This window comes from Metopolophium dirhodum, chromosome 2 (assembly GCF_019925205.1).
Source record: "Metopolophium dirhodum isolate CAU chromosome 2, ASM1992520v1, whole genome shotgun sequence".
Taxonomy (NCBI): domain Eukaryota; kingdom Metazoa; phylum Arthropoda; class Insecta; order Hemiptera; family Aphididae; genus Metopolophium; species Metopolophium dirhodum.
In genome coordinates, this window is record NC_083561.1 from 32,832,149 (window position 1) to 32,857,141 (window position 24,993).

Consider the following 24,993-nt stretch of genomic DNA (forward strand, 5'->3'; position numbering starts at 1 on the left):
ATTTTTCAAAAACATGTTTTTATACCGAAATATAGCTGCGATGACATCCTCTTAATATAAAATATCCTAGGCCGACAGACCGTTTCAGCTCTTAATCGAGTCAAAACATTTAATACCTATGACCAACATTAAATGTTAAAATTAAATAATTTATAATATATTACCTATATTTACAACCTACATAATTTATTGTATAATTATTAATTACTAATTATATTATAAGGAGATGTACGGTCAAAAACCTGAAAATTTATTACAAAAAAGTTAAACAGTTAAAAAAAAAGTTGAGCGTAAATCCACAATAGTAGATTATGAGCGTCTAAAGTTATAAGGTTGAGATTTTTTTTTTTTTATATCTAAAAGATAAATACCTATATTATCTAACAATAATGGTGTTTAAAAAAATTAACGCGCCCGAAATTCTTCTAATGCTGCGGGCTGACGAGAAAGATAAACAAACTATAGCTGGCTAGTAGGTAATACACGTCGTCTGGGAGATTTTCTCGGAGATCGGTCTCTGCGTTGAAATAATAATTGCATTTAGCTCAATACCAATTCTCAATAATCCGAACGTGCACGTACAAATTATCTTCACCCGAAAAATAAAATATGGCAACTAACTATTACAACATCGCACGCTACGCGGCAAACCTTAGAAGACATCGCAGTCAACAAAATGGAACGCACTTACGCTGACGAAAGCGACGAATACCTCGTGCGTCTAGTGACTTTTCTTCTGTCTGCCATTGATTCGGTCGCACTACTGCAAGTGGCGACGATCAGACCCCGGCGTCGGATGGACAAAATCCGATTCTTGGAGGCGCAGATGGGAAGGAGTGTGACGAAAACGTCGAGGTGTTTCGAAAATTTCGGAAGCAGAAGAGGACCATTCCGTTTTGCAGGCGAACATTTGTGCGTCGTCGTCGTGTGGGGACGCGCCGTCCTCGGAGTCGGGGCCTGTCGATCCCACTCCGACTCCCGAGGGCGGACCGCTCGACGACGTTTAGCGACCAGACGACGTGTTGGATGATGAGAACATCGAGCCGGCCAGGGGTATAGCTGTGAGGAATAGCTTTGGTGAGTTGTTCGGACGGCTGGATACCCGGCGGCAGCACACCCGGAAACTGCGATCCACTTCGTCGTACGAGGTGGAAAGGCGTCAGACGCTTTTTCCGCGGTCTGTGCTGGCACCGATGAGAAGCCGTTCGCAGCTCGCCCCCGGGCTGAAGACGACGGACAGGATGACGGCGACGGAATGGAGGGGAGGATGCGAGAAAGAGCACGGACGGTGCGCGGCGGTAAGTCACCCGCGCACGTACTCCGACCACCCACGGCGCGACGGGTTTCGCTGGCGTAGCGAACTCGGTCGTCGTTGACGCGCGAGACCCTCTGGCGGCTCGGCGAGCGCCCGGCTGCAGTTACGGTCACGTGGAGCGGCCAGCGACGGAAGACGGCGACGACACGGCGGCTATATAGTAGAGGTACCGGCGCGGGCAACGATTCCGCCCCGACGGTACACCGACTCGGTAAGACGGCGATGGCAACTCGGTACTACGGCAGCAGCGGAGACTTTGGCACGGGGTGAGTGGTATGGAGATTTGCGCGCTAGGAACACGGGGACGACATCGGCGCTAGACTCGCGGAAACTTAACTGTTTCACAGGGTCTGGCGGTGCGCGACTTCACCGCGGCGGCGGAACGAAGACGCGGCCAAAGGGATAACGCCAGGGCGAAAATTACCGAGAGTCAAGGATCGCGCTGTGGTCCGCTGACTTTCGCATTTTCGCCCAGTGGTAATCCCACATCGGCCGTTTCGCTCGTCCCCACCGGTTCCGCAGCACAAAATCTCACTTCACTTGCTCCGCGTCTTGGTCTTCGCCGTCCGTCGGCCGAGTCGTCGCGACGTCGACCGTCGACGCGCACGACATCGCGCTTTAGCTGCCGTCCGTTGCCGTCAACCGTAGTCGCTCCCATGGTCGTCTCGGTCTGGCCTCGCCGGCTGGGCAAGGTCGTCAAGCGGCCGAGCAAACGCGCCAGGGAAACTCGTCAACCCGCGGGACAGGTCGGAGAACGTGCAGAGGTGACCAGTGGCCAGCAACACTGCATTTCGGCACCAATCGCCATCTCGCATTCTCCCCCCCTTGTTTATTGTGTCTATCCTGTCCGTCGTATTTTTTTTTCTTTAAATTTTATTAAATTATTTCAAATTATTAAATTGTTCAGATATTATTTTTTTTTTTTTATTTATTTTCATAAACGCAAAATATTGTGTAAAATATTATATTTATATTTTTTTTTTAGCCAATGTGCTATTTTTTTTCAAAATTGTTGTTCATACATTTTCTCACTTTTTTTGGTTTTAATTAATAAACATATTTTGATGTGAACAAAAAAAATATCTTTTTTTTTGTCGTTTTGTCGAGTGTATAATCAATTGTTACAGATTTAACGACTAAAAAAATCGGTAAAATATATATTTTAAATAAAAAAACTCGTTAGTCGATTATGCAAAGTAATGACCGCGGACCTGCAGTATAAACGCTACACGGATATTATAATATGTTCCAATTTAAGCCATCGAACACTAAAAGCGACCAAAACTGCTGAATAAATCATATAATACCTAACGCGTTACACCAGCGGATACGACACAAACGACCAAATCCAATAAGTACAAGAATTGTAAATAATAATAATATAATATGTATTATGTAGAGCGTGCAAACGTCAATATAGTCGAATAGTTAGAACAAAATAATATTTAAAAAAATTCAAAATTGAATTTTTCATTGGTAAAATAATAGTATAATTTTTATATAATATAATAGAGCTGCATGTCGAAAAATAATATTGTTTGAAAACTTTCCGGTTTAGGTTTGAACCATTAAACCCATAGGCGTGCGTACGTACTGCATTCGCTGCACCTGAAATTTATTTTGGATTTAGTGGGCTGGTAGATATTTATTTGAAAGGTATACATAGAGTGAATAATTTTAAACACATTGAGTTTATAAATAAACTCACTCTCCGACCGTCGCTGGGGGAGACCCCCCATACCCCCCGCTGTTGGCCCTGAGTGTTGTCGATGTCGGAAGCTGCAGCGGTCTTGTGGTCCGGTCGTCGGTCTCGAACCAGACGGTTGGTGGGTGATAAGGAGGTCTGGTGATAAGGAACTGTGATAAGGTCAGGACCACTGCGGTTCGACGTGGTAGCTCGGGCAGGCCATCCGGACGGCCGGGTCACGGCGTAGCGGACAAAGTCTTTGACAGAGGCTTTTCGAAAACGCCGCCGGAAATTAGAAATTCCGTAAAAAAATCATATAGCCGCCGCTATTTTTTTGGTGTCTAGCAGGTCAGTCACCTCAGTTATCGGGGTAGGCAATCGTCGGATAGCGGACAATGTGGGATGGCCGGGTCACGGCAACAGGTATGCAATCCGACTGCGTTGAATCGTGGAAAGCGTTCATTACTGTCATCGAAAACGCAAGTTTAAGTAATAAATTCCGTAACAAAAAATTCAAAACATTTCGGGCGTCTATAAAAATCATACAGCCGCAATATTTTTTTGGTTATATAGCAGGTCAGTCACCTCGAATGAAGGTTGCCGAAGTAATAAGGGCAGGCTATCCGACTTCGTCAGATAGAGGACAACATGTGACTTCTATGACACGACAACAGGTTTGCAACGTTCATTACTGCTGCAGAAAACGCAAATTAAGTAATAAATTACGTGAAAAAAAAAGTAAGACATTTCGGCCGTCATGCAAATCATATAGCCACCGTATTTTCGGATCGCGGACAGCGTTCATTTTTGTCACCGAAAACCCAAAATTAAGTAATACATTACGTGAAAACAATTCATAAAATTTCGAGCGCATATATTCAAGCCTTTATATAGTAATAGTGACACTACGGCGGCGATCTCCTCGGTGTCAATCGGCCCGGGACTCGTCGATGTCAAAGTACGACCGCGCGCAGCGTATACATTTAGCCGGGAACGTGAATACAATCCGAATAGGGTCGTAGGAAGTCCGTAAAGGCGGTGAAACTCGAATTTTCGTTAAATATGATAAGGCAGAAGTGATAGCAAAAAAATTTAACAAAAAAAATAATTCGGTTTTACACGACCGCCACAAATTAACGACAATCCCGTCGGCCGGCATCGAAACCACGAGGCGCATGTCATACGCATCAACGCCCTAACCTAACCTACCTACCTACCTACTGAGTTGAAAACTGGAGTCAAATCTATGACTCATAAACCGTTTCGGCGTCTTGGCGAATTACAAACGTGGTTTAGACGTCCTTCAAAGGGCGTTGCGACCAGTTTAGACGGTGGACGACCGTCTCAACCACCTATAAGACGTCGAAAACGCGAGATTCGCGAACGAAATCGAACCTTCCGACACATGTCTGTATATAGTAATACCCTCGCAACAGCGGCGATATAAGCCGTCTGCTTTCCGCTCCGCCCCGGGACTTGTCCTGAAGGAAGTGCGGCCTATACATTTAGCGGGGAATGCGAATAAATCGTCAACGGGGAGGGCAGGCGTGTCGAAAAGGGCTAAAACTCGAATTTTGAAAAAAATCAAAAACGTTCGTTAAATACGAATAATATGATAAGGCGGAAGTGATAGCAAAAGGTAAACCACAAAAAAAAAAAATGCGAAATAAGAAAATTTGGTTTAACACGGCCGCCACAAATTAATCACAATCCGGGATGCCTAATATAAAACAATAGTTGTAAAACTAGCCTAAGTACATTAGTTTTAAACAATTTTATTTTATTTCATCATTGAAGATAGTTGAAGTATGTTATCGTAAAAGCAATCATATAGAAAATATATTGAAATTTTCGATTTTTTTCAGAAAAAGGTAATAATTTTTATTGTATTCTAATTTCCACAGAAAATAATAGATTTACGAGAAATTTTGTCGAAACGTTTTTTATGGAAAACACCTGAATTTACAATTTAGGTTCTATACAATGTTATGCTAAATGCGATATATAATGAATTAAATCAGAATAACCCTAAAACTACACTATTTATGAATATTCAACCCTCTTGCGGCACCTGAAGGGGGTTATTAATCATTACCAAATTTAACCCACATACCTTTCGTATGGTAATGAAAAAATTGGGCAGGTGAGAAATTAATAATTTCAAAGTTCATAAATAAGGGCCACCCTAAATTGTTCATATAAAGATGTATTGGTATTCTATTTTGTTTTTTAAATTGTTAATCAGTATAAACTATAGTGTGTACTATTATTATTATTATTATTAATATGATTTATGTCGTATGAGCTCTATGTCGTATATAAAATTGAAAATATTATACTGTGTTGGCTATTATCTAAATAAACATATTAATTAACATATTAAATAACATATTAATTTAAATAACATATTAATTTCCCGTTTTTTCTTAATTTGTATGTTGTTTGTCCCGGTGCTTTTGAAAACTATTGAGAATTTTAAAATTTTACCTCCTGAAGCACCAACTAGATCTTAAAATCTAAGACGTTTTACTGCCTCAAACGGTGGTGATGGACACCAAAAAAAAAAACACACGTCATTGAAAAATCAATATATTCATCGCTCCGCTCATAATCTAAACATATACAAGTATAAAACCCAACAATATAGACAATAACTAATAGTTAGTAATATAAGTAATAACTAGAGCTTGGATATTTATGACTTAGCATAATTTTTTCGCGCAGCCAGAATTACACCGGAGTGAGAAATAAATTTGATTCTTGAAGTCTATAATATTAGAAATAGGCAAACTTTTTTTGCATATTTTTGCATATTTGACATTTTTGAGCATATAAATGCATATATTGCTAATTTCTAGATTTAGTGGCATTTAAAATATTTAAATATAATATAAAAATAACACTTTTTACTACCTAATATGTATTTTAGTTTATATATTTATATTTATAGTATTTTATTTCTTTTATGTATTTTGCAATAAAGTTATTTTAAAATCATTTAAAACAAAAGTTATTATGAATCACCATTTTTTGTAATTGTTTAAGATAGATATAATATTTAGTATACATTTAATAGTATTCATAATTTATTTTGAATTAATAACACCTTCAATTAATATTAACACCTTTTTTGCGTATATTTTTGATTTTTGCATTTTTCAAAAACGGGAATTTTTACGCAAAATCTGTTTTCGAAAAATCTATTTTGGTTTTTGGTGCAACTCTTAAACCAATGACCGTAAGTACATGAAATTTTGGCTGAATGTTTATATTATAATTTACTATAAACCATAACATTTTTCAAATATTTTGACTTATTTTGAGCTGTTTACGGACATTTTCAGTTTCCATTTTTTTTAGTTTTTTTTTCTATGGATATCAATAAATCTTTATTTGTTGGGTAAAAAAGCTTGAAAATGTATTACAAGGCTACAACTATATTGTTACAATGATATTTGAAAAAAATTAAAAATCCTCAGTCACAGTTTTTATTTATAAGCATTTAAAGTTCAAATCTTGACAAAATACGGAAAAATCACGAAAATTATCAAATTGTTTTGAGTTGAGAATTCATAAAAATTTTTCTTTTTAAATATAAAATTTGAAAATGTAATACAAGATTAAACATAAGTTTGTCTACCTTTATCAAAAAAAAAATTTCTACAAGAAAGTCAAATTAAATTTTTATGAGCGTTTGAAATTCATATTTTTACAACATTTGATATTCACTCGATTTCTCATGTAACGATTTTCTTATTTTGTTGTAATTAAAAAACGAATGACAGTAGATACTTTATCTTTATACTTATTATTATTTATTATATGATTAAAAAAAAAAACAGTGTACTTATACAATCATACATAATAATTATTATTTTTAATATTTTTAATTAATTAACTCTTTATACTTATTATTATTATTATGAATAAAAAAATTCAATCGCACACATTTTTTGGGATCCAACATCCACGTGGTGTCTTTTGTGTAACGCTAATAGGCTGAAGGGACTCAACTCAAACAACCTGTAAATATTGGTCGGACTCCATTAACACGTTTGAAATCGTAGCTAGTGAACGACAGTATATTTTAGTTATTTATCAAAATGGAAGCTCTTTAATTATTTTTAACTTATTTTTTTACGTTGTTCAATATTTCAAATCTCAGTTATAGATTTATGTAACGCGGCGCATTAAATAGGCAATACAGGTACACTATCACCGTGTGCAGTAGTTATTTCGATAATACTATCTTATAAAACTATCATCTTAGCCTTATGTACGAATACAAGTATAGTAAGTATACAACTACTGCCCTCTTAAACCGGTAGAAGTGAACAAGCAATAAATAATAACGCAGTAGTTTTGAGGAATATAACTTTTTCTTGTTGGTTGTAATATTTTAGAAATCGATAAAATATCGGAAACAGTATGTTAGATTACATGATAGTATATCTGACATTTGGTGTACCTCAGGGGGCTATTCTTTCACCGTTATTGTTTTTTATATATGTAAATTTTGTGGCCTCTGTTATATGTCACGCACGCCTTCTTATATTTGCCGATGACATGAAACTCTTTATCCACAATGAAAATGATGATAGTCTTCTCCAATCAGACGTCAACCGGTCAGTATAATATGTTGACCTATAGTATTACCGAGTGAAGCACTTAACGTAAGACACCGATTATTGCAATAGGTATACACAGTGCCAAATTGGGAAGAAATTACTTACCGGGCTGCTGTCCGCCTATAGACCGGCCCAAATCTCTGATTCCAAATTTCATCGAACTGGCCCAAATCTTTCGAATTTTTAACGGCCCACTACCTATGTTTGCATAATATATACATAAATAATACTTAAATTATGTATGATTAAACAAATAAATATATTTATTTAAATTGAACCATATATATGGATACATTGTTTTTTACATTACTACATAAGTAGGTAATGCGTTTGTTAGATTGATTTTTAGTACAAATGCATTATTGGAGTAAATAAGGAGGCTGAGCATATGCCTATTGGCGCAACTAGGGATATGCTCAAGGGACTCGTGCACCCCTAAAAAATAAAAGACTTTTTCCATTATATTTTGATTATTTTCAAGTAAAAATTATCAATAAATACAAAAATGTTGTACTATGTTATAATATTAAGAAAATATTGAGAAAATCCTTATATTAATAAAATCCTAATATTAAGAAAATCCTAATATTAATAAAATCTCAATATTAAGAAAATCATAATATTAATAAAATCCTAATATTAAGAAAATCCTTATATTAAAAAATCCAAATATTAATAAAATCTTAATTTTCAGAAAATACTAATATTAAGATAATCTTAATATTAAGAAATTCTTAATATTAATAAAAACCTAATATTAAGAAAATAAATAAATTTATAATTTATAATAAAATCTTAATATTAATAAAATCCTAATATTAAGGAAATCTCAATATTAATAAAATTCTAATATTAATATAAAATCAATATATTAAGAAAATCAATATATTAAGAAAATCCTTGTATTAATAAAACCCTAATATTAAGATTTTCTTAATATTAAGGAAATAAATAAATTTATAATTTATAATAAAATCTTAATATTAATTAAATCCTAATAATTAGGAAATCCTAATATTAAGGAAATCTCAATATTACGAAAATCATAATTTTAAGAAAATCCTTATATTAATAAAATCTTAATATTAAGAAAGTCCTAATATTATTAAAATCATAATATTAATACAATTAGGAATTTCTTAATATCTAAATATTAGGATTTTCTGAATTTTAAAATTTTCTTAATATTAATATTTTATTAATATAAGGATTTTCTTAATATTAGGATTTTCTTAATATTGTGATTTTATTAATATTGAGATTTATTTAATATTAGGATTTTATTAATATTAAGATTTTATTATAAATTATAAATTTATTTATTTTATTAATAATATTATTAATATTATACATATTGATTAACCATCTGTGTGACGGGGAGTATAAGACCATTCCCTCGGTGGTTGTTACAACTTTAGCCATTTTTCGCGAGGGCGGCTCCTTCACGCCTTTGGATGACGCGGTCACGTCCCTCCGACGGGTTACGTCAGGGCGCCCTGGCGCCATACTGACGGTCCCCCGCCGGATACTCTCATGCGAGGTAGATCGTTGGGTCTCGCTGATCCGCGTCGGCGAGCGCTGGATTCGACCCAGTCAAATAGCTCCCCTTCTACTAAGGCGCTACTCCCGACAGCCCCCGCGAGGCCATCCACATATGTCGCGAACGGCCGGGCGCACGCCACAAAGCTCGACGGGCACTGATACCGTTCGGGCGTTAGCAATGTCGGATTTTCAGTGGGGCTCTCCTCGTCGCCCGCGGGATGAGATTGAAGGATCCATTATCCAGAGTACTCACAACGACTCTTTTCCTACTAGCATCGGCACCGTAACAGTTCTTACGCTGCCGCGGTACGACCTTTTTTGAGCGGTACGGTTTTCATTTGCCGGGTGCCGTGTCCGTACCGAATGCTCGGGTTTCAGTGCTTGTCGGTGGGTGTCCCCCAGCCAGACTTCCATCTTGCACGTATTCGCACACGAGTTGGTCGGGCCCGTGTGCTCTCAGTCAGGTTCGTGCTAGAAGCGCTAGCGCGCCCGCAGAGGTCCGCGTATGCTTCGCCCGCCTCGGTTTGTCACAGGTGGTATGGTACCCCCACTCGGGTAGTTTGTTCCCGTGCGGAAAAGGAAGGTGCCCTCCATCACCTCGGTCGCCCTTATTCGGGGACCCACGTCGAGGTCTTGTGACGTGCCTATCAGGCCTGCCAATATTATACATATGTCAATTACTGACTAATATTATTAATATTAATATTAACTAAAAAATGGAGGTCCTACTAGACCGAAAACAGTCGGGCGGGAAATATCCATTTACCCTATATGATACGTATATGATACGTTTGTAAATATAATATGTATAATATAATTTGTGATTTGTATTAATTTTTAATTATTTTATACCTTACTTTTTTGTTTAATAATGATTTGCCATCAGCTTTAGTTTTTTGTCAAATCAATGTTCAAAATACGTTGTAAAAAAAAATAATCTATTAAATAAGAATGTAATAATGATAAATAAAATAGGCGGCGAATATTTTTAATTTTGCCCTGGTTGCCAAATCACAAGGGCACGGCTCTGCGTGTAAGCGGTATGTGTATATATATTATATAATATACATTTAAAACTATTATAATATTATGTAGACCTGAGCATAGACTTTGACCAACGCATTTCACGTACGGACTGGAGAAGGTCCTGCGATATTTTCGGATCTACGAAAAAAATGTAGTTAGAAATTATATTTTACACCTGCAGTAGGTACCTATATATTTTCTTAATATTATGATTTTCGTAATATTGAGATTTCCTTAATATTAGGATTTTCTAATTATTAGGATTTTATTAAAATTAAGATTTAATTATAAATTATAAATTTATTTATTTCCTTAATATTAAGAAAATCTTAATATTAGGATTTTATATTAATATTAGGATTTTCTTAATATTAGGATTTTATTAATATTAGGATTTTCTTAATATTGAGATTTCCTTAATATTAGGATTTTCTAATATATTAGGATTTTATTAATATTAAGATTTTATTATAAATTATAAATTTATTTATTTCCTTAATATTAAGCAAATCTTAATTGCTTAGTTGCTTAGCATTTAGAGGGGATAACGAAATAATTGGTTCACCGAAAAATGGCAATTATCTTGGAGTTCTTGAATTAGTGGCGGAGTTTGATCCATTTCTTTCGACGCATATAAAAGATCATGCGAATAAAAAAAGTGGTCACATAAATTATCTATCATCAACTATTTGTGAAGAATTAATTGATCTTATGGCTAAAGAAGTATTAAGCGAAATAATTACAACAATTAAAAAATCAAAATATTTTTCTGTATCTGTAGATTCTACTCCCGATGAAGCACATATAGATCAATTGACTATAGTATTATGCTACATAGAAGGAATTAATCCAGTAGAAAGATTCTTAACATTTGTACCAAATTGTGGTCACACTGGCATTGAAATGGCAAATACTCTCATAACATTTTTGGACCATCATAAAATTGAATTGAATGACTGCCGTGGTCAGTCATATGATAATGCGGCAAACATGAGTGGCAAGTATCAAGGAATGCAAGCCTTAATTAAAAATAAAAATCAATTGGCAGAATTTATTCCATGTTGGGGTCATTCTTTAAATTTAGTTGGGAAAACAGCAGCCAACTCATGTGTTGCAGCTATTCGATTCTTTGATTTTATACAAACCCTTTACGTGTTTCTTACTGCGACTCTCACACGTTATGCACTTTTAACAAAAAGAAATAGCTTGCATAGATAAAAATAAACGTGTTTATGTTTTAAAGAATTTGAATGAAACTCGTTGGTCATGTCGGGCAGACGCAACAAAAGCTGTTGTATTTGGTTATGATTATATAAAAGAAGCTTTGGTAGAAATTTCAAACGATCTTGATCAAAAAGACATTGTTAAAATCCAATCTAAAAAACTTTATGAATCAATGTGTCAACTTGAAGTGGCATTTTATGCAATTTTTCGGAATGATATTTTAGAGAGGTTCGATTCAACAAATCATATTTTACAAGACCCAAAAATAGTTCTTCAAACTGCTGTAAATGCTCTTAATTCTCTTTTATCATTTGTTCGAGAAATACGAAATAAATATGAAGAATACGAAGAAAAGGCAAAAGACATGTCAGGATTAAAAGATTATGCGCCAATTCAAAATCGGAAAAAAAATGTTAGACTCAGTTCATTAAATAATAATCAAATAGCCTCAACTCAGTTATCACCAAGAGAAAAAATCAGATCAGAAAGCTTCATATCAGTAATTGTTCAATTGACAGTATCATTAACCGAAAGAATAGCTGCTTACGAAACAATTCGTCAACGTTTTGGTTTTTTAAATACATTTGAAAAATTAGAAACTTCTGAGCTACAATCTGCTGCAAATTATCTTGTTAGCATTTACCCCAATGATTTAGAATCTTCACTTGGTAATGAATTCATACAGTTCAGTTCATTTGTCAAAATATATGTAGAAACGCGTAAAGATAATAAGCAATGGGAAATATTTTTATACAGGATTATTGTGGAAAATAATTTACAATGTACATTTCCTAATATACAAGTAGTGCTGCGTATATATTTGGTTTTGATGGTGTCCAACTGCAGTGGGGAACGATCGTTTTCAAAAATGAAGTTGATAAAAAACCGACTAAGAACTTCGATGACACAAAGTCGACTATCAACCCTTGCACTGTTAAGTATAGAAAGTGACATACTTAGAGCATTGGATTTTTCTCAAGTAGTTGAAAAATTTGCAGCGACGAAATCTCGCAAAGTTGCAATATAATAAAAATTATTATTAATTATATACTATTTAGTATTATATTAATATTATTATTATAGACTATGTAATATGTAGGTATATATATGATATAAATATTTAATGAACATAATTTACTACCAACTTTTATTGTATTACATTTTTTTTTGTTATTATTATTTTGGCATTATAATATAAATATTTTTAAACCATAATTTTATTTCTAATTAAATATTGTTTTTCGGTAAATGTTAATATACCTATTATTAAATTAAATTAAGTTATAAAGTTATAATAATATATTAAAATATTAAATATATGTTATCGAAAAATAATATATACTTCTAAGGTGGGCCCAGGGCCCCCACATTCCTAAATCCGGCCCTGTGTATATCGAAATTTAAATTAAGTATTTAATAAATAAACATTAATTAATTATACATATTTTATTTATTAATTTGAGATTTAAAAATCCTACCATTATTATTTTTTTGGTATATGTATTAGGTTGTGATTTTATTTGTTGAAGTTATGAATTTTTGATAGTATGAATAATTTTTTGTTATTAGGTATGTATGTTCTATACCTCCTACGGTAGGTATTGTAACTTAAAAAGTGAAATTATTTATGGATTTGATTGCATATTTCAAAATTTGTAAATTTTAGCTCATCCGACTTCTATTCCCTAATGATTACCTACGAATTGTTTTGTTGTATTTAAAAAATTAAAAATTTAGCGCTAATATCGAGTATTGGACCTAGTATTATTGGTAGGTATAGGTAGATTGGTATATTAATATTTCGGTATTATATCGGTTAATTCTCTGGACGACTTGCAGATTATTCAATATGAATTAAGCTCGGAATTTAACTAAAGCCGGACTTGAATATAATGATACAATTTTACATATTAGGTATTATTGTGAACCCACCTATTAATGTATTAAAAGCAGGGCTTGCATTTGAAAAAAAAATTCCGTTTTACGTTATTTACAATTAAAACGTTACACAATTTTTTCGTTTATCGTTATTCAGAATTAAAACGTTACACAATTTTTGCGTTTATCGTTATTCAGAATTAAAACGTTACACAATTTTTGCGTTTATTGTTATTCAGAATTAAAACGTTATCCAAGTTTTGAATTTATCATTATTAAGAATAAAAACGTTATTTTACCCAACATTTTCCAACAATCCAGTAAATAATTAACTACTTAATTTTTTTCAACATCGTTACCAGAAAATTATAATTTATTATTTTATTAATATTCAATATTGGTATAAATGGTATTCTATATACCAAACACCTAGGTATTTTATATAATTACGTTGGTACCTATACTATACCAATTATTATTTAATATTTTAATTTAATAAATTACCTAGGAATTATATAAAATCACTACACATTATATTACCTATAATAGCAAAAATAAAACCATTAATTATTATTGTTTTAAATGTATTATACATTTATACCTAATTGATCATCAATCATTATTATTTATTTATAGTTTTATAAGTGTTAGAATTATATAGTCATTTTTACAACATTTCATATTATGTAAATATCATTTAAAATTAGACAGTAATTTATGTCTTACACATTTGCACTGATTAGTTTGACATATACCTGAAATGTACATGAAATACATTACCTGAAATGTATTTATACCTTGCTACAATTGCCTAATAAATTATAGAAATATTGAGTATAGACTATAATATTATAGTATTCCTATTACTATATACACAAATAATGGAATAAATACTAACACCAATATGTAAGTAAATAGTAATGTATTCAAGTATATATATGATACTACCCATGATAGCGTTTTTGTTTTAATATTTAGCTAGGTAATATAAATAAAACGGATGTTTTAATAACAGTATACTAAGAGGATCGCAGTAGTACAGAACTACAGACTAGAGAGTAGACAAAGTACATAGTGAATAGTGAATACAAAATAAGTCTATACTCTATACTTCTACAGCACAATTATCGGGGCATTATTAATCATTATTAATAATAATAATAATAATTATTATTATTATTATACTAGGTATTAGCTATTGACAATTCAGTTTAAAAGTTATCAATAACTCCAAAAAAATGCGGGTAGGTAATGTCCCAGATTCGGAATATAATATAATCAATTCTTAGATTTTTTTCTAAGACAAAAATAAATAGCATGAAATAAAATATATTTCTACGAAACCAATATACCTTAAATACCTTTAAATAAATGGATTTTAAATTTTCAAATAATTTTGTTTTGCGTTATTTTTCGTAATGATATTCTATAAATTACGTTTTGCGATATTTTTTGTTTAATGATATATTATATATATTGTTAATCGTTATGTTTTGTTTTGCGGTATTTAATTATTTTTGATTATCGTTTTCCGTTATAATTACGTTTACAAATTTCAATCGTTATTTGTCAAATATAACGTTATAATCATAACGTTATTATAACGTTTGCAAGCCCTGATTAAAAGATTAAAAAAATATATATTATATATATTTATATATTTAAAATATTATTATAACCTTCTGTTAAAAGCAATTATTACAGCTCAAAAATGTATAGCGTTTTATTCAATTAGTCGGAAAATAATATCAATTATTTCACACAATATTTAAGTTAATTATCTTCAACTATGAACCAACAGAAAGGTGTTTTGCGTTAACAATAATAATGAAAATTTAATCAGAAATAACAAGTACGTAAAGTCTGCTTTAATTTGAAATCTCCAATCTAGGAGAAAGTTGTAAACATATAAATGTATCTAGACTGTTTTTATTAGGTAATTTACATCAGAAAAAATGCAATAGATAATAATAAATAATACATTTTTTCATTTTTTAATATAGTATTATCGTAACCAACTAGGTACTCAATTATTATTTATTTCAATATACCATATTAATTATACAGTAAAAACATTTTACAGTAAGTAATCTTTGTTTAATTTATACTTAAAAAGTAATTTAATTTTAAAAAAATCCCGAATGATGGGAATACGCAAACTCGCTGACTTGAAAAGGCTATACATTTTAAACTTAGTCCGACCAAAAATTCTGATGGCACCATTGTACTTATGTAACTCAATTAAAATATATAGATTTCCCAAAAAAATTTTCAAAAATCTAGTGGCATCTAAACTGAATTTAAACAAAAAAGTAGATGACGTACTTTAGGTAAATTTTAAGAAATAATTATTTTTAAGAGGGGATTTAAATAATGTTATCACCGGTTGCAAAATGTTCAAATTGGCACTGCTGAGTTATAAAAGTTAATAACAGAACAACGAAAATGTTGATACCTACAATAATCACGCCATAGGCGCAAATAGCGTTTGGGATTTTGGGGGTCTAAAGCCTTACTTTGATAATATCGAATAAGATTAAAACAAAATGTAGAAAATGCTATGGACATTTTTTGGGGAGGGTGGAGGGGTTGACCGTCCTCCCCTATTTGCGCCTATGACACTCACTTACCTTTGAGATTGCCAACTTTCACGAATTCCTGATCATTGTTATCATAATCGATTTTGCGTTCAAGCTTGCAGTCCATTTCGTAGGGTGCCTAGGTTAGGTAGGTTAGGTTAGGTAGGCTACCTAACTATAAAATATTTGTAACTACATTATAGAACAAAGTAAAATAATATATAAACATGAATAGTTGTTATTAAAAAAAGTAAATTATATACTATTATAGAAAGTAAGTAGGTATAATGAAAACAAAAAGTTAAATAAAAACAAATCTATTATACTTTAGCCCCTAAGTTCTGAAGAAATTTGTTTAATGAAGGTAGGTATATGACATGTCATACATTGTATGAATATTAAAAAAAATGTTTGTAAAATAATCCGCACATACTTTCAGATTCGAGCAGATATTCAACATTAAAAATATGGAACATTTCCAAAAATACGTAAAATATTTTTTAAATTGTAACTTGTAAGTCATATAATATTTGACAGCAATAAAATATATCAACATTTGTTTCACATAAAATAATGTACCAACAACCAACAATCAATATATATGACTGGATAGGACTATAGATAATATAAGAATGGATAGGCCATTCCTTTTTTAACAAAATAAGGGGTTGCGGTCTGGAATATGGACGAGAGAGAGACTGCTTTTATATAGTGCTCTCACTCCAACAAGGGGTTTTAAGTTCCGGTGGCCTATCCATTCTTAAAATATTATCTATGGACGGAATCCTCTTTCTGTGCCATTTATTTTTAAAGTGCTTCCATATCCAATAATGTTTCATTAGATTTTATGATTGAATTTTAGGAATCATTGATTCCATATTTTACATAGTGTTTTTTTCAATTCTCTTATCATGTTAATTTTCTTGATCAAGGAATTAGAAGCCTATGTAACGAGTACAAAATTATCAGCTGATATTTTGAATCTGAAAATACAGTAATTTATAAAATGGTTAGAAATCATCTGTATGGTATGTAATCTTATTTATAACAAGTTGATTACAGTGAAAACCTAACCTGTTTGAAAAAAAATAAATAATTGTATAGTTTACGTCTCATGAATTGTTTATTAAAATTAATTTACTTCAAAAACGCTTGAATCTCCACTTTGGTGGATCTCTGTGCCTGGTGGTGTTCTCCAATTACAGTGTCGCATATGTCTTTCTAAAATCGATTGACAATTTGTGTATTTTAAACAAAATTCACAAAATATTAATCTCGGAGAATTCTCCTCCTGTGGAAATGGACATGAATAACAAGTCTCCACTTAAAATTTTCCCAATATTTATTGTATTACACTCGGACATCGTACTCCAGTTTGAATTGTACTCTACAATGACAATTATAGAAATTTAAGACGTCATGTTATATTAAAATAAAATAAATAATTTAAATTTTACATTCTTTTCCGCTTACATATATTGATATCATCGTTTACAACTCAAGGTTGAAAGGCTGATGCCACAGGTTGGATCATATTTTCCAGAACTGAAAATTGTATTTAATATTTATTGCTAAGACTGGTTAGTAAGCCAAAAAAGTTAAGTAAAGCATAAATAGACACCTATATTATACCTATGACACCTTTATGATATACCTATGTCATCGCTAAATATATGGCTTTTAAATTATTAAAATCATAAAAGTGTGTCGTAAATATCATACACTAGTCATAATAGCTTTGAAATTGGTATTTATTTTTTTTTTTAATTTTCCATTCGTAATCTGCTCTCTGAGAACTATGGGTACTTGGTATCTATACATAGGTACTCTGTTTGATTAATATACTCAAAAGAACATAAATATAACCATACAACATGCAATGGATCAAAATTAAACACACCAGATCATATCCCGTTCACACTTAGTGCATTATAAGTGCAGCACTTTGCTTAAATAATTTTGATTCAAATTCAATTCAAATTTTTATCATCATCATCCTAATATAATATTCAAAATAATAGAAGTTTTAAAAATGTTTCAAACAAATATATATATTTAAAGATAAGAACATCAGAATTAAATAGACCTCAAAAAAAAAAGTAAAAAAACAGAAGAAAAACAAAACTATATAAATAATAAAATTTCAGATTATAACTTACAAAAAATTACACAGTATGACTATATGAAGTGTTTGAGCTATTGCAATAAACCTAATAAAATTTGATTTTTTCTATTATTATTTTTATTTTATACATATACAAATATTGTACACATTATATTATTAATTTTTATTATATAATATACGGACTAGATTCAATTCAAAATTTTTAAAATTGTACACATTATATTATTAATTTTTATTATATAATATACGGACTAGATTCAATTCAAAATTGAATTGGACTTTTTTTATGCAATACAAAAACAAAACAAATTTTAACCACACCAACTACGTTTAAGTTGTCAGTCCTATGTTTGAATAAAGTGGGAAGAAAGTTTGTGTTTGGCAAGGCTGAGCATTAACGAATTAAAAGTTAAAATTATAAGCAATTTATATAAACATTATTATGTGTCTGAATTTTCTTATTTTGAAAATAAGAAAATTTTAACTTTCAATTAAGTTAAGTTACTTTTCTTTGCCCGGCCTTGGTGTTTGGTATATATTTTTTTCGTGTGGGAACTTACGTATGGGTATCCAGGGGTAATTTTTACCTGCTGTATCTCGTGTGGGAACTTATATTCACCCACTTAACTACCTACCTACCTACCTACCTACCTACCGAGTTGAAAATGAGATCTATGACTCTTAAGCCGTTTTGACGTCCCGGTGAATTACGAACGCGGTTTAGACGTCCGTCAAAGGGCGTTGTAAAGGGCGACGCGACTGCGTCGGACAGAGAACGACCGGCTCCGCCGTCGAATACGCGAAATTCGCGAAAAAAACGAACCCTCCGAGGCACGTATTTATGCCTGTATATAGTAATACCTACGCGACGCCGCTCCGCCCCAGGATATTATGGGCCCCATTAAATAATAAAAATAACTTATCAGTTATCAACCAAGGTTTACGAATTACTATAATATTATTATGTTAATGGTTATAAATTAAGTTACAACTTACAAACTGTATAACTGTATAAGTATTAAATATGATGTATTGGTATTAATTGTCTTATAAATCATATAATACAATTTAGGTGATTAAAAATCAAAAATCTCATTCAATAAAGTAATCCAGACATAAATAACTCATATTATTATTTACTTATACTTATTTATAATATTATAAGCTTATACAGTTATAACATTTTGCACTACTATAATTTATAGTTGTATATAAATATACCTAATATAGTTTTAAAGAATTATGAAAAAATTTACAATATTTAGTAAATGAATTAACAAGTAATAAATAAAACATCAACATTTTTTTCTATATGAGCTTTACAAGCTTTACTTTATGTTATGATATGCTTACGTGTTTGTAACTTAAGAATTAAAAGGCTATGCTTAAATGTGTTATATTATATATTTGTTAAACTACTTCTACATTATATTTTAATAATTAATGTTACATATTTTCCTCCTTTCATAAAATAAAAAAACTTTTAAAAATGTTTATTTGCAAATCGATGATAATAAATTTTTAGATATAATAAACATTTTTTCTTATTTTTATAGAAATTAAATATTTTATGAAAATTCTATTAAGTTATAAAACCCTAAATATTTTATTCAATGCCCTCAAAACGATTGAAAAATATCATACAAAAACCATAGTAAGTACTAAGTTATGTTGAAAATAACATATACAAAACAGTATGCATAATTTTATAATTCGTTTTTAATTATAATAATGTGTATTGTGTACTAACATTGCAAAATAAACCAGTCTCTTCCGTCAATGAAATCGTTTATTATTTATTTGTGCCATTCTGAGTTCTCATTATAGTGTATATGACTTTATTTATATTAATTAATGGAATTTCAAAGATAATAGTGTGCAATCATTTTTATACTTATTATAATATAGTTTATATAATAATGTTGTTACATTTTCAACATTACTTAGTACTTACTATGGTTTTTGTATGGTATTTTTCAATCGTTTTGAGGGCATTGAATAAAATATTTAGGGTTTTATAACTTGATAGAATTAATCTATTATTTTAAAGTTTTAAACAGTTATTTTTTTTCTTAGTAAATAATTTGGAATATAAAATTTTAATTTTTGTCTGGCCCGTGAACTCTTTTTAATTTATGAATGTGGCCCGGGAGTCTAAAAAGGTTGCCGACCACTGCTCTAAAGTATCAAAGTTTGTCGTTTTTACTTAATTCAACCTACGGCGAATCAATACATTCAATTAATACAAAATCCTAACCGTACTAAAATCCAATGAATAAAAAAAACATACATGCGGTATGCGTATGTATAGATAAAGAAGAAAAATCTAATCTATCTCCGTACCAAATTTCATCGCTATCGGATAAACGGTTTAGGAATGCATAAAGGACACACACATAGACAGACAGACAGAAAAACATTCATTTATATGTATATATATACTAGCTGATCCTGTGAACCTCGTTGCACATACAAAATGCCAACTCTATAAGAATAATAGATATTGTTTTATAATATAACGGTTACAATTTACTAAGTCATATTGTAACAACGATATTCACTTTATTTTGGATTATAATAATGCATATTTGTTGTTAAGTTATAAGTGTGTCAGCAAATTTTAATTGAATTTATTTTGGATCATATTAATGTATTTTTATTCAAGTTTTCGATTGAATGCTATTTATTGAAGACAACATTAGTTTGTATATATTTATTTGTATATGCCACTATCAATGAAAATAATATCATAACACCCTCTATCAATGAAAATAGTATGATAACACTTACAACGATGACTTAATCGTTTTTCACTTGAGATGACTGACTTGCAAGACACTCCAACACGGTTTTAAACATAACATTGTTCCACACACAAAAAGCACCGGACAAAAGCGACACTCTATTGCTCATTTTGGTTTCTTCTTAGACGGGCGATGACTGACTTGCTAGACATTTTAACATGGTTTTCGAATTTACATTTTTTTACACTTACAAAAAAGCACCGGACATACGTCGGGGGATCGTATCATTCAATTGCCGATTTTCATGGGTACATTATTACATTTTTATTACATTATTACATTGTTATTACATTAATACATTATTACGTTATTACATTATTACATTAATAAATTATTACCACAGAATATATTATACAATATGACATTATTTCGGCGCAAAAACAAAGTTAGAAGGTATGTATATAACAAAACAGGTGGCGAAGAGCCGACGATGGTACAGACGTATAGTGCATGCAATACGTGAGGCTAACCTACACTAACTATTGGTACAAACGATAATGGGGGGGGGGGGCACAATAAATGGTTTAAGAATCCTATCCGGACACAATAGTACCAGCGTACATTTGAGTGAGATAACGGTGGGGGGGAGGGGACGTTAAACTCTATAATGTACATTATACTAGTCTATCATGTCAATAGAACTACAACAACAAAAGAACCGCCTGACGATTCGTCCAAATTCCTTCGTCCGGCGCCAAAACGAACGACGTGCAGGACCATCCGTGTTTTGCGTTGCATTCGAAAGCGGCAACTCTGGAGAATCGCCAGCTAAATTTTGACGTTCGGGGATATCCGGCGCAGATGCACACATCCTGCCATCCAGCAAACTCTTGGCATCACCGCAATGTTCCGACGATTCCGGTCTCTGCGGTATATCGCTGGTGACCTGCTGACATTTTAAATTTGGCGTCGATCGCCACCTAATCTCTGCAGGTGTCTCGCTAGCTAAATGTTGACGTTCGGGGATATCCGGCGCAGATACACACATCCTGCCGTCCAGCAGACTCTTGGTGTCACCGCGATATTCCGACGATTTCGGTCTCCGTGGTATATCGCTGGTGACCTGCTGACATTTTAGATTTGGCGTCGATTGCCACCCAGTCACTGCAAGTGTTTTGCCAGCTAAATTTGGAAGTTCGGAGATATCCAGCGCAGATACACACATCCTGCCGTCCAGTAAACTCTTGGCATCACCGCGATGTTCCGACGATTTCGGTCTCCGTGGTATTGAGCACGTAGATTGGGCGTCGATCGCTACCTAATCTCTGCAGGTGTCTCGCTAGCTAAATGTTGACGTTCGGGGATATCCGGCGCAGATACACACATCCTGCCGTCCAGCGAACTCTTGGCATCACCGCGATGTTCCGATGATTCCGGTCTCTGCGGTATATCGCTGGCGACTTGCTGAAATTTTAGATTTGGTGTTGATTGCCACCTAATCTCTGTCATTTTGGCTGAATTTGATTCCATAATGGCCATGTTAGGCATAGAAGCATATCTATTTGACATATTCGTCTGATAATATATAGACAGAATAATCAGCGGAAAAAATTATACGAAAATACGTAGGAATGAAAATTATTCGATATGAACGCAAGTAATGAATATTTACAAGTGGTAACTATGTGACACAGATACGAATTGTAGATTTTTCAAACACTCATGTACATGGCAACCACGTAGTTGGCATTTGGCATATCAATAGCGTTATTGAAATATGTACTTCAGTGCAGTTATACCTAGTACTATACATCATTAACAATATTCATTATTTTTTTCTACTCAAACGGTAAGTATCCTTAAACCGAAGGCAAATAAATATAATACAATTTATAAAATATTCATTTGTTATAATCGTTAACAACAATTGCTCTGCAGGAGAGTCAATAAACATTATAATATTGTCTGTTTGGCATATAGCATAATATAATATCGCAAACGATGTTCGTGTATTCGTGATGTCAGTAAGCATACATTTCCAGTAACTACAGCACGTAAGAAAATACCTATCAAAACGGAAATATAATTAACATGCGTAGCACGGTTAAAATAATACGCGTAATCAACGACCTATATATTTGTGTGTGGGTGTAGGACGTATACGGGTAAGTTTCATGAATACTCTCAGGAATTAAACCTACTTATTATGTTTAAACCTATAATGTATTACCCCTTTTGGGTGTAACACGCTGTTGAAGCAATGTCTTTTTAAGTGTAAATGATATTATAATAGCCACCGACCGGCGTTGTCCGTGAGATTCACTTGCAGTGATTACGCGAGCAGTACCTATATTATCAGGTAAGGAACCTACCTGCGGTGGATCAAAGACCCTTCTGTGTGGTTCGTACGTAAGTGTATAATTTAACTCTAAAGTATCAAAGTTATATAATATTTTAATGACGAACGAGATATAAAAATGAATATTGTACTACAGATTTTAGTTTATATATACCCTGTCAAAAATTAAATAAACATACCAGTCTACGCATGTGCATAACAATATTGCAAATATTGCAACACCGGAAAAAATACGATCCCACTATTATTCATAAATAATAAAACCACAGAATTGTTAACTCACCATCAATTGGCTGGTGGCTGGAGTTGCTTTGGCGACCAATTTGATGGCCTTGGTAGATTGGACTTGTCCGACGACGACGATGTTCATGGTTACTTTTTCAGCGCCCATTTTTGGTTTTTGGTTGGTTTTTTGAGGAGTTAAGTGAATACTGCAAGTAGACAAAAAAAAAATAAATAAAAAAATAGAAAACACGAACAATTTAAAATAATATAAAGATCAAAGAAATTTTGTTTCTCGTCAGCTATATACTCACTAAATATTATATTTTGACAGATATTGCGTTATACCGTAATTAAGCATTGATTCGTCTTTTTATACATTAGCGGCCTAGTGTGAAGGGCTATCTCTTAAAGGTGATTCGTGTAACTGATATCGTACGTCGGACGACGTCAAATCATAAATTGTACTTTATTACTTTGAAAACATACCTATCCATTGATCATTGTGTAAATGGATCGAATATAATTAATCTCCTTCTAAAATATAAACAACACTAAATAGTGGAAAAATATTAAACATTGCGATTTTCATATATTCCTACAACATACAGGGTGATTATTTTATCATGTACATTATTTGAAAAATTAAATATTGTAATGAGAAAAAACAGAGTGCCCAATTAAGTGGCGCATTCTAGTTTTCATCATTACCAGTGCACTATCGACCGCCGCCTAGAAACACGGATCCCCCGAAGGAACGCAACCGCCGCCCGTACCTACAGATAGCGCCGGCCGACGCACGGTAATCCGAACGCGCGCCGCCCGCGGGAAAAACTGAGCTTTCCTTATGAAAATAACAAATTACAAGTACAAAAAGTACATATTCATAATCAGCGCATTTCAAACTATAAGATGGGTACTATCGAACACTTCAAACCTGTAGCTGCATCACAGAAAACAGAAAAGTGTCACACGATATTCCATTCGGGACCGGCAAGCATTATACTGCATAAATACAGGCCGCCGGCCGCCGTATCATCATCATTCTCCCCGTTGAGAAAAAATAAATAGTGAGCCGGGCGGTATTAATACCGCCACGAACGGACATTCTACAGTCTGTCCCGGCATATACCACCGCCACAGTGAGTCGCGAGGTATATAATATTGTCGTTACGCGTCTAACGGTACTGAGCGCCGCCGTCCGAGCCGAGTCAGCCAGTTCCATCCGACCAACGTACGACCACCAACGGAACAGATTTTAGAAGGTCCAACACCGTTCTCCGTTATTTTCATCAGCATACCGTCATCCGAAGCCGAGTCACTGCTGAAGCCGCCTAGCTGTTCACGCCGGTAATAACAATTGTGTTACCGTGCCACTGATCCCGTCATTGTCCATGGATGCACGCCGCCATACGAGCCGAGCCCGTCATAATGAACATCCAACCAAAAACCGTGAGTTTTATGTTCACGCCTTTCCCCCCATGTTTTATGTGATCCTTTATTAAACTATTTTATCTGTACACTCGTAAGAGTATAATTAATTAATTAATTCAAAAGAAATACTGTACAACAAATTATTAAAATTGTGTCTGTATGAAAAATAATAAGTTTTTAAGAATAAACGCAACATCAATTCAACCAAAAACACCCTGCGTTTAAATTTT

The 24,993-nt window shown here is 32.8% G+C and overlaps 1 protein-coding gene across 1 annotated transcript; it reads left to right on the top strand.

Annotated features, from left to right (window-relative positions):
* The first annotated feature begins 7,568 nt into the window (after positions 1–7,568).
* On the top strand, positions 7,569–13,111 carry LOC132938900 (uncharacterized). Its single transcript, XM_061005889.1, has 5 exons — positions 7,569–7,627; positions 10,723–11,350; positions 11,442–11,834; positions 11,880–12,090; positions 13,089–13,111. The coding sequence occupies exons 1-5, from the start codon at positions 7,569–7,571 to the stop codon at positions 13,109–13,111; spliced, it is 1,314 nt and encodes a 437-aa protein (XP_060861872.1).
* Positions 13,112–24,993: the final 11,882 nt, after the last annotated feature.

What these genes read in the sequence shown, in the direction of transcription:
- LOC132938900 (XM_061005889.1), top strand. Translation starts at nt 7,569, where the DNA reads ATGAAACTCTTTATCCACAATGAAAATGATGATAGTCTTCTCCAATCA. An exon ending in TTCAAAATCGGAAAAAAAAT is followed by an intron (nt 11,835 to 11,879) that starts GTTAGACTCAGT and finishes GCCTCAACTCAG; the next exon opens with TTATCACCAAGAGAAAAAAT. An exon ending in TGATTTAGAATCTTCACTTG is followed by an intron (nt 12,091 to 13,088) that starts GTAATGAATTCA and finishes TGTAAATTTTAG; the next exon opens with CTCATCCGACTTCTATTCCC.